Genomic DNA, 17,661 nt, shown 5'->3' with positions numbered 1-17,661 from the left:
AGTATGGGTCTGTTTCCGATACACAGTATGACTTAAGGTCTGATCAGGATTACGAATGACTAAAACATCCAAGAAAGCAAGAGATTTGTTGTGTTCTAACTCCATAGTGAATTGGATTTTATTATTGATGGAGTTAAGGTGATTTAAAAATGCAGATACTTTGTCCGATGGTAAAATTGTGAAAGTATCATCTACGTACCGTTTGTAAAACCTTGGAGAGACCGGTGATGTTGTCAGGGCTGTCTCCTCGAAGTCCTCCATGAATATATCGGCGACTACCGGAGATACAGGGGAGCCCATCGCTACACCCTCTACTTGTACATAGAACTGATCATTCCACAACATATAGCCAGATGTAAGGCAGTGTTGGAGTAGTTCTGCATATTCCACAGGTATGTTATTATCTACTAACTTCTTAGACACAATTTTGATGCAATCTTGTAATGGTAAGCTCGTGAAGAGAGACTGGACATCAAAACTGACCATTGTTTCATTGTCAGCTAACTGTAGGTGTTTAATGTCGCTGACATGACATGACGGCTCCCCTGTATCTCCGGTAGTCGCCGATATATTCATGGAGGACTTCGAGGAGACAGCCCTGACAACATCACCGGTCTCTCCAAGGTTTTACAAACGGTACGTAGATGATACTTTCACAATTTTACCATCGGACAAAGTATCTGCATTTTTAAATCACCTTAACTCCATCAATAATAAAATCCAATTCACTATGGAGTTAGAACACAACAAATCTCTTGCTTTCTTGGATGTTTTAGTCATTCGTAATCCTGATCAGACCTTAAGTCATACTGTGTATCGGAAACAGACCCATACTGATAAATATCTGAACGGTGAATCTCACCACCATCCAAAACAGTTAGCTACCGTGGGCAAATCATTGTTTCAGAGAGCACGAGGAATCTGTGACGAGAAACACCTGGCCGCTGAGCTACAACATGTCAAGCAAGTACTGCGAGACAACAAGCTCCAAATTCCACGCCGCCGTCACAGAGACCGAGTGAAACCAGCCACAGTTGAACGTGTTCCGGTTGTACTACCATATGTGAGAGGAGTCACCGACAAGATTGGCTACATCCTGAAGCGTGCTTCAATAAAAACCTATTTCAAGCCGCCTAAGAAGATTAGTCAATTTTACCACCTGTCAAGTGCCATATACCTCTGCAAGAACCGGGTGTATACAAGATAGACTGCAACTGTGGCCTCTTATATAGGACAAACAAAAAGAAATATAGGGACCCGCGTAAAAGAATATATAGCTGACGTGAAACACCGACGCTCTACGAAGTCTGCAGTCGCTGAACATTCTGAAGGAGGCTCCAATCATTATTTGCGATTAGACAAGCCACAAATCCTTGCCAAAGAACACCGATTCCTGCCTAGGATGATTCGCGAGGCTATTGAAATTAAAAACACCCGAATTTCAATAGGGAAGATGGTTGAAGCTTGCACAAGCCTGGGATCCTGTTCTACATTTAATTAAATCGGATCCCAAAAGACCGGCTGCCAGACCTCAAGACACTGTGAGCTCATTCTGCGTAGATCGGACCGTCAACAGATAAAATTTTAAAAAGTTGTATATTTGAAAATGTAGGTAGATATTGTAACTTTGACTTTACGGATGAACAACACCTCAGTCCCCCCCGTGACCATGAAGGCTGCAAAGTCTTCGAAACGTCGGGAGAAAATAATAATATAAAAAAACCGCGATAAAATCCGTTTAAATAGTTTTTAGTTTTTATTTCAACTATATCTTTGTCAACAACCTGTTTCTAAAGGTAACATCCAAAAATACAGCTATTCAAAAAACTCTCCTTAATATATTATTTTAAAGTTTGTCGGATATTATAAGCTAAATTATCCCCGAGTATTCTAAATTTCCCCGACAGACGTACATAGACAAACCCAGCATTCCAAATACATAATATTATTGTTTGGCACCAAGTGAACATATACAGGTACAGGTTTTAGCGCAAAAGCGGTATGTCAGGGAAACCTTATTTCGAGATAATCGTTATGTTATAATGTTTTACATACAAAACTTTGTAAACATAGTTTTGTATGTAAAACTGAGATAGAGAAACTCTTTTAAGGTTTTTTTTTAACAAGTTCTAAACAAGATACCGTTATCTAGGTAAGTTCATTGGATGGGCATTTCTTTAAGCTATCTGACGACATAAAAATCACGAATTAGGTTTTTTTTGAGATACCACTTTTGAGCTTCATCATCATTTCAGCCGGGAATCGTCCAGTGCTGGACATAGGCCTCCCCCATTGAGCGCCACAGGGACCGGTTCTGGGTCGCCCTCATCCATCGGACTCCGGCGACCCTCACCAGATCGTCGGTCGGTCTTTAGAGCTTAGCACGGCAAAATACTTCCAAAGCCAAGATACCCGAGGCAATTCCTGTGCGCTCGGTCTCCTCACCGGATGCACGCCCATCCACGGGGGGACATTTGTCACGGCCCTAGACACACATTCAAGTGTGTATACCCCATGGTTACAATAGGGTACCGGACTCATTTTTGTTCTTTATTGTTATCAAATATTTACGCTGTATAAATTATAACAGAAGGAATTATTAAAATCCGGTACAAAATCAACAAGTTATAAGTCTTTGAATGTCAGTGGAAGGGGTAATTAACAAGAAACAGAAAAGAGACGAAATACCCACATTTGGCGTCATCGGGAATTACGACGCGTGCGAAAGAAAGAGACGTCGTGATATCGCCACAACGCGCCCATTTCTGCATGTTACAATATTTGAAATATGAATTACTAGCCCATTTTTTAACCAATTTTTATGCAGGAATGCCTCTTTTTTGTATTATTAACCATTACATATAGAATAATGATCAAAGTCAAACATAGGCCGGTTCCTCATTACACTTAGAGGCATATGAGGGACTCGTGAACATTTCCGCTCCAATTCACTCCGCCCATCCTATTCCTCTTCCTTCCCCTTCTTTCCTCCCCTATTTCTCTTTCTCTCTTCCTCCAGGGCCCCGCAGTCGCCAAGCCGAAACCAGTATACCGTTCGCAGGTTTCCCTCGGCATTGACTGCGGGGACCGTACTTAAAAAAAAAAAACATACCCGACGAGATCACATCGCACGGCCGCCGTCGCTAATGGTAGTGGAACAGGTTGAACAGCCGCCGGTTGAACGGGAACCGTTGCTGCTTCATCTCGGCGAGGTCGTCCTCGTTGCGGATGCAGAAGTAGCTCGTGATCACGCTGCGACATATCGGACACTTGTCCAGTTTCGCTGTAACGTGGAGAATTATTTATTTTAGTTTCAGGAATAAAAAAGCGGCGACAGTCTAGTTGTGGAATGGACTGCCGAGACGAATGTCCGCAGGTTCAAAACCCCAGGGCACACACCTCTAACTTTTCTAAAAAAATATGTGTGTATTCTTTATATATTATTGGAAAATATCGCGAGGAAACCTGAGAAATTGTCTATAGGAATTTTCGAGGGTGTGTGAAGTCTACCAATCCGCACTAGGCCAGCGTGGTGGACTAAGGCCTAATCTCTCTCAGTAGTAGAGGAGGTCCGTGCCCAACAGTGGGACAGTATATAATACAGAGCTGATATTACTATATTGTTATTATTATTATTTAGTAATCATATTTTGCGTGTTCTGGAGTTGAGACCGCGTCTTGGCAAACGTAGCGTAGGACGCCATCTGGCCGGCGGGACAATTACACAAGAGGGTTGGCAGTAACTGGATGGATAAAGCAGCAGACCGGGCTCTGTAGCGTACCTTGGGAGAGGCATATGTCCAGCAGTGGACTGCAACGGGTTGATGATGTTGAATTATATCTCATCTCATCAACCTACAACTGTCCACTGCTGAACATAAGCCTCCCCTAGAGCGCGCCACTCTGCTCGGTCCTCCGCTCTCCTCATCCAGCAATATAATTGTTACTATTTGTTCCCTAATCGTTGATGTCTCATCCTCTCTCAGTGACCGTCCTGAGCTGATGTCTTTAACCCGTTAGTTGGTTGCCTTCAGGTCGCTTAATTTGCAAGCGCTTAAAGCGCTCTCCCGAATGTCCGGTGTGTTTGTATAAGCCGGCCCTTGTCAGGCATATAAATAATATATAAGACATATAAAAAAAATATTGTAATAAAAAGAAATCTGATTTTACTAATTATAAACGCAAATTTTATATTTGTTCAGCTACTTTCGTGGCTGACTGTACACAATGTATTAAACTGACCCTTCAAATCAAAACAATTGCACCGCTGCTTGGCGACATGACTAGACAAATACATCCCCGACTCCCACACGAGGCTCTAACGTACACATCTTGTTTTGAACTAATACAATCCCAGTCAATTATATAATGCAGCGGCCATACACATGCGGTGCACGTCGGCGCAGTTAAGGTCGCGTCTACAAGGTTTACTGTTTAAAAAAACCGCCATCGATTTGTATGGAGCGCGTCTCCCTTGCAATGTCCTTTGAATAACAATGAATTTGTGACCTTCCAGTGCGAGCGACGCATTATTTTATGTGACAAATATGAAATATATATTAAGACCTTTTTTACGGGTACACCAAAGTGTCCCCACTGTACTTAATTGTGAGTTGAGTGGAGGCCAATAGAATGTCGACTGATGATATGATTACCCCCCGGCAATCGACACAATTATGCCGGCCTGCGTATATGCACAGATCGGTTCCAGAACGCGACACACTTACGTTGGCCACTATGGCGGGTATAGCCTTGTGTACGGTGATCGCTATCCGTGCGGATATAAAATATATCTTACCTCCAGCAATGAGGCTTAGAACTTGTCAAGACACTAATGAAGATATACTTATCCACTGTGATGATTTATTTGCGAATTTACGAATACGAATATTCATAGAAATCATGCGCCAAAAATAAGCAAATAGTCTTTGACAATTTTGATACATTTCGGACTAGTATGTTTGATTCGACAGTAAACGACACTGAACTATGTCAACAGTTATTTATACATAAATATACTTGATATATTTTTTTGATGCAAATATAAAAAAGCTGAAGTATAGACTGCCACGGTGGCGTAGTTGTACTGCATGCGCGGTACGTCAGCGTTATGAGGTCCTGGGTTCGAATTCCGGGTCGGGCAGTGATATTTGGGTTTTTCTGCTCAGTATCAGCCCGGAGTCTGGAATTTGTCCGATATGGCAATGGGCTCGCCCGTTTCATCACGGGACGGAACACATTTGGTGAAACGTGGGTGTTCTGGTTGCGCCTCTGCATACCCCTTCGGGGATAAATGCGTGATGATGTGTGGGTGTAAGTATAGTCCAACATAGCGTAGCTTTGAATGGAACCTAAAACCAATATTTATTAGATGCGTTGATGGCTGATACGTTGCATGTGATATGAATACATTGATTTGCATTGAACTCGGATTTGTGAACTGATGTATGTATACATAATGTATCTTAATGGTCTACAAATAAGGATTCAAGTACATTGCCGAGTTTAACAGTTGATCATTGAGTAGATATGTGATCATTTCTTTGATGATCAATCATCATTTTAAATTGTACTATATATATATTTTTTTTATTGATTTGATGACGAGACGATTTTATCGTTCGCCTTATGGTAAGCGATACGACCGCCCATAAACAGTGTTCAATTACAAAGTATTGTTTGGTATTTCATTGCACTCGCCATCCTGAGATGTTAATTCTTATTATGTCCAGTAGTTACACTGGCTACAATGTCCTTCAAACCGGACTACAACAGTGACTACACTGCTGCTTGGCGGCTGAAATAGCTATTGCAGTGGTATCTACCCAGACGGACTCTCACATATGAGAGACCAACCACCAGTACTTTGAATTATTTTGTGTGTTAATAATATCGTAAATGAGGCAAGTATAATCATTACGCCGAGTAATGCAACGTGTTTATTTTATACCAGAAGCTGTCAAGTTCATATGTGTTGTGTTCAGTGACCTCTATCGTCCGTGAATACCCTTAATAAAAAAGAAAACATAGATTTATTATCTCGTCGACATTATATATAACACTATTAGTTAACAAAAATACGTTAGTTATTTAGATTTCTTACTTTCCACTAGATTTTTATATCGTTGCAGTAATTGGAAATGTCTGCTTATTGTTAATGTAATGTTTTATAGATCGTGTAATGTTTATTATCTGTAGCAGTGTAATAGGTTAGTAGACCGATGGGAATACAAAATCTCTCTCCATACCAGACTGCGTATTGTATACATACTGGTACTACATATGGTTTTAAGTGTAGTGCAATGAAGTGCAGTTTAGTGCAACGTAGTGTAATTTAGTGCAGTTTAGTGCAATGTAGTGCGGTTTAGTGCAACGTAGTACATTTTAGTGTGGTTTAGTATTACTCACGCAGACAGCGCGCGCACAAACATGCGTGCCGGCACGGCAGCAGCGCGCGCGACAGCGGCTGCGCGGCGCACACGCAGCACAGCGCCTCCGCCGCCTGCGCAGAGTCCGACGCGTAGTCCGCCTCGCCGCCGCACTCGCCGCTCACGTACAATTGCTGTGCGACATATTAGGAACATTTCACGTTTATAAGATTGTTCTAGAATAGTTCTACTGTTAAACATTATCCCACATAATTAGAAGTGTACAGGAGGTATATGATTAATTTACAAAATATAAGCAGAGCATTTTAAGGAGACGTTCTCGGTAATTGGACAGTTTTAGGGGGGACGGCGATCACAAAATTACCAAAATAATATATATTTATAAAACCAAACAATAAAGTCACAGGAAGGAGTTTTTAGCGTGAATTAATTTGGCCGGATTTTAGTCAACAATTGAGAAGTTAGTGAAATTGCTCGTACGTTTTTCTTAATCGGAAACGTATCAACAATTTTAATTTTAAAAGCAATATTAACGTCCATTGGGGGTTCTATATCAACTGCTTTTACATGTATTCCTCTACAAAAACCATTGTAGGGTTTCAAAGTCTATATACCTTTAAGCACGAGAGGTGTCCGTTCGCCTGCTTGAGGTACTGCGCGATAACACCGCTCGGCAGTGGACACTGTTCGTCTCTGATATGCACCACGCTCACCAACGCCACCTGAAGGCGGTATTATACGTCAATTGTACGATATCTCCACAAAATGCACTAAAAATTAAGACAAAGAATTTTAAGACCGGTGCGCATTTGACGAGCGCAGCGCAGAGTTTTTTACTGTAAAACTATTTTCGACATTGTCTTCAATGAAATAATATTCAAAATCAAGTAACACAATAATGTAATGTAATTTATTCTTGTGTTAATAATGGATTTTGATCAATTTTTCAATGAACACAATGTCGATAATAGTTTGTCAGTAAAATTTTCTCTGCGCTGCGCTCCGCCATATGCGCCGGCCTTTAAAGTAGGTTCCACATATCGCTGGCTCGCTATTACCTACCTATGTTAATTTTTACTTGTGTTGCGGACATAAGGTAAAATTCCCATATTGGTAAAAATGACAAGACAATAATTCAAGGTTTCTCCGCTGTTTATCATTCGGAATTATTGGAAATAACCGTAAAATAGAATTAACTTGTAACTTATAAAATAGGCCCTTAACATCGAATGTGTTAGGGAGACGACAGCAAAAATAATTTAAATGCATTTCTAGTAAAGACAAAGCTTCTCCAATTCATAAGTAATTTGCACGAGCGGTCGCCTGCTTGACGTCATTCCTAATTGTAAAACCGCTCTCCGTTCAAATCCACCAATCAATCAGCCTGTCGCCATCCACTGCTGAACGTAGACCTCCCCAAGTGAGCGCCTACCATCCCGGTGTTAAACAACCCGCATCCATCCGCTACCCGCCGCCGTTTTCAAGTCGTCCGTTCATTCAAATCTATACAAGAGCTAGAGTTATTTGTTTGTTTGAACGCGCTAATCTCAGGAATTACTAAACCGATTTTAATTCTAATAATAAGCTATATTACTTTTGAGATCTATGAGCTACGTTTTTTCCCAGAAAAACTTTATCACGCAAGTGGAACCGCGAGAAAAAGCTAGTGTAATATATTTAACAACACAGTTTAAAGCATGCAAAATAAATTGATTTTGATTTAGAAGAAAATAACATAATCGTTCATAATTGTCAGGGACGATATTCATAATAACATAATAACCTATATAATTACATGCACTTTGACATCCGCACATAGTTGTCAATAATATTTTGTATAATGTCGAAACCAATTAATTTAATATTTCTACAATGTCGTGAAGAACTTAATTTTAATTCCAGATTTTGTTTACGTTTAACGGATATCTGAATGCTAATCATTGCTTAGTAATGGGTCATTTTTATTATAATCTAATTGATCTTAAATTACATGCACGAAGTACGAGCGAAGTTACGAAGTACGAGCGAAGTTACGAAGAACGAGTGACTGCGACCTAACAGTCGGTCGAATGATGCCTGAAAGTGAAGTTTTCCGAAAGGTACCCGACACAACATATAGGTACTAATATGCATAAATGTTTGCAAATCGTTCTAATGTTAATAAGATTTTACATTCATTACGAAAAAGAAGCCGGCAGGATTAGGGTTATACTTAGTCTGGCCATAAATACTGTTACACTTAATTATAAAAAAATATTACATTTGAATTTCGAATCTGTCATTTTTATACGATTGTTAATTGTGTTTTCTCATTTTGGCGCCAATACATTGTAAAATATTTTGCGATATTAAAATGGTGTGGGGTGATAAAGAGAACCGAATCGCTGTGATAGCATTACACAAAGTAGGTATGAAGCCAAATGCAATTTTTAAAACTCTCCATACACTTGGTATTAGTAAAATGTTTGTGTACCGGGCTATTAATAGGTACAATGAGACCTCCTCTGTTTGTGACAGAAAAGATCTGGCCGTCCACGTAGTGTTCGTACGAAAAAGGTGGTCAAAGCAGTAAGGGAAAGAATTCGAAGAAATCCTGTCCGAAAGCAAAAGATTTTATCTCGGGAAATGAAGATAGCACCTAGAACCATGTCGCGTATTTTAAAAGATGACTTAGGACTTGCAGCCTATAAGAGACGCACTGGCCATTTCTTAACTGATAATTTAAAGAAGAATAGGGTGGTAAAATCGAAACAACTACTGAAGCGGTACGCAAAGGGAGGTCACAGAAAAATTTTGTTTACGGATGAGAAAATTTTTACAATTGAGCAACATTTTAACAAACAAAATGACCGTATTTATGCTCAAAGCTCTAAGGAAGCTTCCCAATTAGTCGACAGAGTGCAACGTGGACATTATCCGACTTCAGTGATGGTTTGGTGGGGTGTTAGCTATGAAGGAGTGACTGAGCCATATTTTTGTGAAAAAGGTATCAAAACATCGGCACAAGTGTATCAAGATACCATTCTTGAGAAGGTAGTTAAGCCCCTTAACATCACCATGTTCAATAACCAAGTATGGTCCTTCCAGCAAGACTCGGCGCCGGGTCATAAAGCTCGGTCCACGCAGTCTTGGTTGGAATCGAACGTTTCGGACTTCATCAGAGCTGAAGACTGGCCGTCGTCTAGTCCCGATCTTAATCCGCTGGATTATGATTTGTGGTCAGTTTTAGAGAGTACAGCTTGCTCTAAACGCCATGATAATTTGGAGTCCCTAAAACAATCTATACGATTGGCAGTGAAGAATTTTCCCATGGAAAGAGTGCGTGCTTCTATTGATAACTGGCCTCATCGTTTAAAGGACTGTATTGCAGCCAATGGAGACCACTTCGAATAAGCTTTTTATATTTTTAATTGTTTTATATTTATGTATTAAACTGACACACTGTAAAAGTAATAAATGTTATTTGCAGTTAACAATTTTCTTTTTTCTTTATTACAATATTTATGGCAAGACTAGGTATAGACATTTCGCTACAGCTGTTCTTGCCACTTAAACCAGGAAGAATTCGTTTTCGATACGCGTCTACTGCGTGCTCTAGTAGAGTTTGAAGAGCGTTGTCAGCTCGTAAAAAAACTTCGTGAGCACAAACTCTAAATGCAGTTCATTTGTCAAATCAAACTATTTATACTGAGCTGTACCCATCGATATATATGTACTACGTACTAGATTTGGCGTTCCGAACATTCACTGTGTTCAACTGAATTGAACTGCAATCCATTCAAACTGACTTCAGTATGGTCAATATAGACAAATTGTAGTTGTGTACGCTGTGGCGCTCGTGATATAACAACTCGAGTTTAAGTGTAAACCTGGATTTGAATAAAAAATATAATTCAAATAAGTAAAAATTGTTGTTTAAGCGAATAAATAGGTTATAACAGTGACGTTTTGTTTGCCATTTTGGTTCAGATTTTGAACAAATAGTTTATATGGCAGTTCGTGTCTATAGAATATACGTCAATGGCTGTCCCGATTTCCTAATGTCCTCACCGTATCATCGGGCCGCAGCTCCCCAGTGTCCCGGAGGTCCCGCGCCAGTATCACCACCAGCGGGTAGCAGGTTCGCGGCGGCGGACCTAACTGCAACGTTTCCGCTGTAGACAGCCTCAACGCTTTCTCATCGTGCGGGTTGCTTCTGCGAAGAAAAAAGACAATATTTGTTTAGTATAATTTTCTCTAACATTTTGAATTTTACAATTATACATTTAGCAGGTAGAGATATTGTAACTTTGACTTTTCAGATGACCAACACCTCAGTCTGCCCCGTGATGAAGCATGAAGGCCGCATCTTCGAAACGAAAAACCGCGATAAATTCCGATAAATAATTTCATATGTTTATAGTTTCATAAATTATTACTATTTACTCATAATAATCGACCGAAAAAAAACGAAAATATTCACGATATTTTTTTATTTATACGGGCACGGCAAAATGACCCTTTTGCATTTCAATGTAAGGTCTATATTGGCCAAAGGCTAGAAGGACAAAGAGGAACCGTAAGCCATAACAGCTTTCTTCAATTATCCAACACAGCACAAAGGAATACTGTCAAACGACACGACGCGACGCGACGCTCCGCTGACTGCGAGTGTATCATTTAGGGTTGGCGCATACATGGCGAATCCGTTATTTTTAGCGTTATAGGCGTTGAAAACTGTGGCAACCCTCAATATTACTAATTGTGGGAACGTTGTGCTATCTCGCTCGCACACTTGTATCGAAATAGCGGTGATGTCACAGAGTGTCCTTTATGTTTAAAACACTAAGCCCGTACACTGATTTCTTCTTGAGGGAATTTTTGTAAATCTATTTCAGATATAGGTAGCCTTACGTTTTAATATAAGTCCATATAGTTGAAATATGTAAATTCTAGCTTTATTTAGTAGAATGCATAGATTCTAAAATTATACAATCATTGTCGTGTTAATAGATTTTGAATATTATTTCAACGAAGACAATGTCGATAATAATTTGACAGTAAAAAATTCTCTGCGCACCGCCAGATATGCGCCGGCCCTAGAGCCATTGTTCTGTGCGGCGGCACACGACGTGTCATTACGCTCAGTTTCACCGTTTTGTTAATTTTAACAATACCGTGTTGTTTCGCAAGCTCTTCTTTTGTTTTCTACTTGGGCTGGTTAGCTTGTTGGTTGGAGCTGGTTTATGAACGATAGGTCCAGGATCGACAGTTAAACGAGCAAGCGGGCCACTTGATGGTAAGAGGCACCACAAGCTTATTAACTTTTAACAATGTCGGGGGCATAGTCCAACCGTTGCCTTCCCTGAAGGTGAATATTCTTTTGAAGCTTTTTTTAAAAAAATATATTGTCACGGTACGAGAAAGTATAGATGTGTCAATTTGAGTTACTAATTCGAGTTAACTAGATTTTAAATACTTACTTTATTTATGTTACGAAGATTTAATCTTAAATACATAAAACATAAATACATGATGAATAAATAAATTCCCTTTTTATTGGTGAGTCATTACATTTATAAATATAACCCAAAACAAATCATTACTCAGTTTCATTTTACCCAGTTAACTCGAGTTACTTTACTCGAGTTGAACTCGAGTTACGTGAATTTCAACTCAAGTTAGCTCGAGTTGTGTTTATCCCGAGTTGGCATATCACTACGGGAAAGGATTTTAAAGGTCCTGTTCCTAACTTATAAACATAAAAAAAATTAAATCCAACAAAGCTAAAAAACCGCTAGTATTTTCGACGGGGCTGAACCAATTTTGACAAATTTTATAGACATGCAGAGCTTCCTTAGATTTCAAAAGATAATCTACGTCACATAAGACACTGATAAAGGAATTTTAAGCGATGTTAATACTGCTCAAAAGCAAGTGTTAAAAATAACTTTTCGGTCCGAGGCACGGAAGGGCATCGCGTCTTCAATTGCCGTTATTTCTCATTTGGATTTGCCAAAACTTGTTTAGGGCAACGACACGATTAAAGAGATTATCTTGTGACCGCGGGCTTAGTAAACAGAAATATCTTACTAATATTATAAATGCGAAAGTTTGTGAGGATGTATGTTTGTTCCTCATTCATGAAAAAACTACTGAACAGATTTGGATAAAACTTTACAGTTTACAGTAATATTGGTTATACATCAGAATAACACATAGGCTACAATTTATAGGGATTTTGTGTAATTTGGCTATAATATAACGATACATATCAAGTTAGTCGAGAAAAAAAAAAATCGAAAAACTCCTTCACGCTGGCGATGCTGCAAGCAAAAGCTAGTTTTTTATAAATTTAAATATTTAAGATCGTAAAGCGTAAAAACAGCAAACCCGGGACGTTTGGACGAGGATTTTAGTATCTTCCTTTATTTTGTCAGTTTTATGTTATTTCCTGTTAAATTTACGACATACATTCAAATGCGTTGAAAACTGTGCCAACCCTAAATATTAGTAATTATGAGAACATGTTGTTATCTCGCTCGCACACCTATTTTGAAATAGTGGTGATGTCACAGGGTATCTTTTATGTTTTACACTTGGGCCTTACACTGATTTGTTTTTGAGGGAAGTCGGCAGGAATCGGGTTATATGGACCCTCCGTTACTGCTATATACAGTAGAATTTGTTTAAACTGTCTAACATTTGCAAACTTACATAATTATTTTTGGGTTCATTTAAATTTTCATTACGCCATTTCTTTTTTTTTATTACCCTTGTAGGCAAACGAGCAAACAGTCCGCCTGACGGTAGGCAGCATCCGCCACCCATTGACTTTGCTATGCCAGAAGCACAGCCAAGCAGTTGCCTGCCGGGATATCATCAAGAGCGTCGCCAACTGATCATCCAGGGGGGGACAAGTTGATATGGAGAATGAGAAAAGTATGAATTGTAGGTAAAGTCGAGAGCATTTGTTCCTCCACCACCCCCCTCTCCCGCTTTAACAATAACATAGAGCGGAGCGTAATTGAGCGTACGGAATATTAGGAATGGAATTGGTGAATTCATTGCAGTTTTAGAACCTCTAGGGGGGGGCAGCGAGGGGCAGCTGCCCCTTGGCGACGCCTTTGGATATCATCAGTTACTACCATCTGTTTTGTCTGAGGTTACGTAATCTCTAAGCCACGTGGTGTCACTAAGTGAGCAATAAAACACGACACGTACGACGTGTATTGCTCAGATTTATGTTTTCCTAAGCACAGCAATAAATTAACTGCGCTTAGAATAGTCCGCTCGTAAATTACGACCACCGCAGTTGCAGACGTTCCAAATTATTCATAAATATGTTAATGGACGTACCGTAACATAGATGTGAATTGTATATTAACATACTATATTCTCCATAAAATACTAATATATTTATGAGGTTTAGTGGCTTTATGTTATAATTTGCTCGTGGTTTCGCCCGCGTATACAAGTTTTTCCAGCATAAAAAATAGCACCCAGGAGTAATGTAGCTTCTTATTAAAAAAAAAAAACAAAATCTGTTAAGTTTCTGAGATTAGCGCATTCAAACAAACAAACTTTTTGGCTTCATAAATTAATATATATAAGACGGGAAGCTTCTGCAGATTTGAAACTTTCGAGGAAACAATGTAAGTTTTTAAAACATTTTTTGGTTATGAAATCTTTAGCATATTTTTTCCTATTAGACACACACACTCACGCCTTTTATTCCCTAAGGACTAAATACAGGCACAACTGGTGCACCCACGTTTCACCGTACATATGCCATCCTATGTGATGAAGGGCAAGGATATCGGCAGGAATCCAATGCCCTGGACGGATCAGAACCACACCACACTCGACATTAATGTGGCTGAAGCGGTTCAAGTCGCCAAAAAAGGACGGGATGGCACAAGATCGTGCCCGAAGGACTTTCTCTGATGACTTACGACCCCCAGCATTGGGGGAATCGACGCAAGGATGAGGGTTGATCATTAGAACGGTTTGCGGATACCATTGATGCATATTTGTAGTAAAATTTCACTCTTCGACTCTGAGAGGTAGTCTTCTTCTATAATTTTCTTTTAATTTTTTCTATTAGGTTCCTCGATTTATGGTTATAACTGTAGAACTTCGACAGATTTCCATACATAAATAAGTATAAAACGGTGATACGATACTGTTATTGTAAAACGGATCTACATATTTAACTATATTATGCAAATTCGCGAAAATGTTCAGACAAGGTCGCGATTACTTCACAATTTTAGTATTATCGAAGTAAGTGAACGTTCGATGAAAGTGTCCATAACTGGCTCTCATATAAAGCCACCGAACAACAACAATTAAAAAAACCGGCCAAGCGCGAGTCGGTTTCATGCATCTAGGGTTCCGGTTCCGGTCACCCGAATACTATTATTTTTAATTTTTTTTAAATTTTATTTATTAAAAATAAAAAAAAAATATAGTTTTATTTTAATGCTATAAATCATTAAAATAAAACTATTTCGGATTTTATCGCGGTTTTATATATTATAATTTTTTCTCGGCGTTTCGAAGACTTTACAGCCTTCGTGGCCATGGCTATACATTCTGTTATAAATGCGATAGTAGCTCTGTCTATCTGTTTGTCTATAACGATTTCATGACTAAATTACTTAACTGATTCTTATGCAATTTAGTACGAAATGATCTTGAACTTAAAGAAAATAAGAACTTAGTAGGAAAGGCAGACGTACAAACCGTCAATATTTGTGTACGGAACCCTGAAAGTACTTAATTGGCGAAATAAGGTCTAGGCCACGAACCTGCAAATGGCTTTTTCTTCATAATCACTTTATTTAAGTGGTAGCCTTTCATTAAGTTTGCAAGTCCGTTAGTAAACAAAATATGGCGATATTATTGTTATTTTAATGAGTGCCTGTCGTGCTTAAGATTGGCCGTGAGAACTCTTATGTTTCGGTACAAATACTTTAGATTTGAGATCATTGCTTACCAGTGCTGCGGGCAACAAATCGGTTATAAAACAAAGTTTAGGACATGCAAACTGTACTGCGCTCGTTATTCTGAGACATAAATATTGATTCTTATAAGACCGATAACCTGATTCTTCCTAGACGAATTTCGGCCACACAGGAGAAATTATAATACACAAGTGTGTGCGCAATACACAGGTGCACTCTTTATACCTTCACTAATAGTCCGGTGATAGGCAATCCGACATGACCGAAGAAAGATCAGGCGTAGTTCTAACGACTTTACGTGCTTGCTACGAGGCACGGGGGTATCACACCGCCAGCTCCCTGACAACCTTACAAAAAAGGCCTGATCTTAGATGTTTAAACATTTTTTTTTTTGAGAAATTGTATTCTTTAACAATGCCGCCCAAACTCAGGCAAGACGATTGGAAGGTTTTTGTTGGGTTCGCCAGTCTACAATCTGGCGTTGAACCGCTCAGAGTGATAGTAAACGTCGGGGGGACGCTGAGCCGAATCCCTAGCACTATACTCATCTCATCAGCCTATAACTGTCCATTGCTGAACTCTGCTGTCCTCCTAGCGTGCCACGTTGCTCGGTTACTAGCATTATACAAACTCGGCAATACTAGCCAAAACTCTTTGGCTATATTCAATATTAGGGATGGGTTCTTCAGGCAGAAGAAGTTCCCAACCGCTTATACGATGTCCACAAACGAATTGTGTAAACCTTTCTAAACGCATCACACGAGGAAGTAACATTATTTCTAACATATACGTTATTATTTGCGAGATGCAGTTCACGATAACAATGCATTCACGCTGAACTTTGTAATCGTTTATCAATGGCCGCATTCTATGTTACAGTAAAGATCCCACGCGAATTGCTTGCGTAGGTGCGGCTGCGGGTTGTCGTCTTAATTTTACAACATTCATCATGGCACTAGGTATTTGACATTTCAGAAGTTTAACAATTTGCAGAACCCATGGGAAGTTACAATTGACAATAATTTTGAAAATGGCGTTTTGATTTCTTATTTCTTTTGTTGTTTTGTATCTGCTATTATTATGACTTTGGCAAAATCATCGATGAATAAATGGTGGCAGCTATGGTATAAAAGAAGAAATACCCATGGATTGTAATAGCTATCATAGTTGCTTAACAAAAATGTAATTTATTTCATGGCCATTAAAGATGCCTTCAAAGGGCTGCCTGCAGCCGCTTATCAATTGACAGTCGAGTGATGGGTTAACGCTTCATTTAGTGTTATAATGTTCGTATCAACCACAATGTGGTCAGAACATTGCGCAATCAACGCTGAATACCTAAATACTCGCCATTTTATGTTGTTTTTCCTGACTACAGAATGTACGACATGCTAACTTCAGAATACATAATTGATACAATCAACCCACTAGCAGGAGTCTTCTGGTGTTGACAACGGGGAAACTTGGGTGTCACATGTGCTAACACATTTACGGACCCCTGCACCATCGCATCAACAGGGCTATGAACGCAAACTTAAACAAACAAAAAACAGATACAATATCGAAAAAAGAAACACCAGGCTACATTGAATTAAGATGTAGGACCATAATTCTTTGTAAGGAATTCCTTGTTTCGAAATCGTGTGCAATCATAGTGAATTATCGCTTAGAACTAATCGCAGTCCGATATTAAAATGCTATTATTTTAATGATTTCCTTGTGCACTGATTTTTTTAAATGTAATATTAAGTTATATTATTATTTTGAGAGGCGTGGATTTCTTTAAAAAAAGTGAAGTGACGGGCACATACATTACGGCCTTAACTTCAAGCGGTAGGCAGAGGTTCAACCAGCCCACCCAGTTTTCGCCATGTGTGTTCATTTCCATGATGTGATAGGGGGTGAGCCTATGATCACATCAGGAACACTTTCTGGACTCTGGCCGAATATTAAGTAGAAAAACCTGATATTACTTTACACGTGATTGGAATCCGCGACCTCCGAGATCATGTGGCGCAATACAACACACTCTTAATAAATTAATGACCCATTCCAAAATTGCCAATTTGTGGTGGAGTCGTCAAACAACCAATTTCTGTTTGGGACCTTATAGTTTTTTCCCTTTTTAATGCTATAGGTTTCATTTTTTACCCATCTTTAATAAGCTCAATTTTATAGCAACTTCAAAAAAAAGGTAGCATACAAAAATTAGTTTTCCGACGACTGCCACAAATTAACAATTTTGAAATAGGTCATTATTTTCTTAAGAGTGCGACAAGTACTTTATTTATTAGACGTTTGACTTATTATGAAATCTTTGCGTA

General features: G+C 39.1%; 1 protein-coding gene across 1 annotated transcript in view; it reads right to left on the bottom strand.

Moving 5' to 3' along the window:
* Positions 1–17,661, bottom strand: part of LOC115449312 (cell growth regulator with RING finger domain protein 1) — a 64,503-nt gene that overhangs the window by 4,730 nt on the left and 42,112 nt on the right. The window contains exons 3-6 of the mRNA XM_037438149.1: positions 10,440–10,584; positions 7,004–7,111; positions 6,409–6,562; positions 3,113–3,283 (exon numbers count right to left, since the gene is read on the bottom strand). Of these exons, the coding sequence (XP_037294046.1) occupies positions 3,144–3,283; positions 6,409–6,562; positions 7,004–7,111; positions 10,440–10,584 (547 nt within the window). The 3' untranslated portion in view covers positions 3,113–3,143. The remainder of the gene's footprint in view (positions 1–3,112; positions 3,284–6,408; positions 6,563–7,003; positions 7,112–10,439; positions 10,585–17,661) is intronic.

Source organism: Manduca sexta, chromosome 13 (assembly GCF_014839805.1).
Source record: "Manduca sexta isolate Smith_Timp_Sample1 chromosome 13, JHU_Msex_v1.0, whole genome shotgun sequence".
NCBI classification, from domain to species: domain Eukaryota; kingdom Metazoa; phylum Arthropoda; class Insecta; order Lepidoptera; family Sphingidae; genus Manduca; species Manduca sexta.
This window is presented reverse-complemented; position numbering and strand designations above follow the sequence as displayed.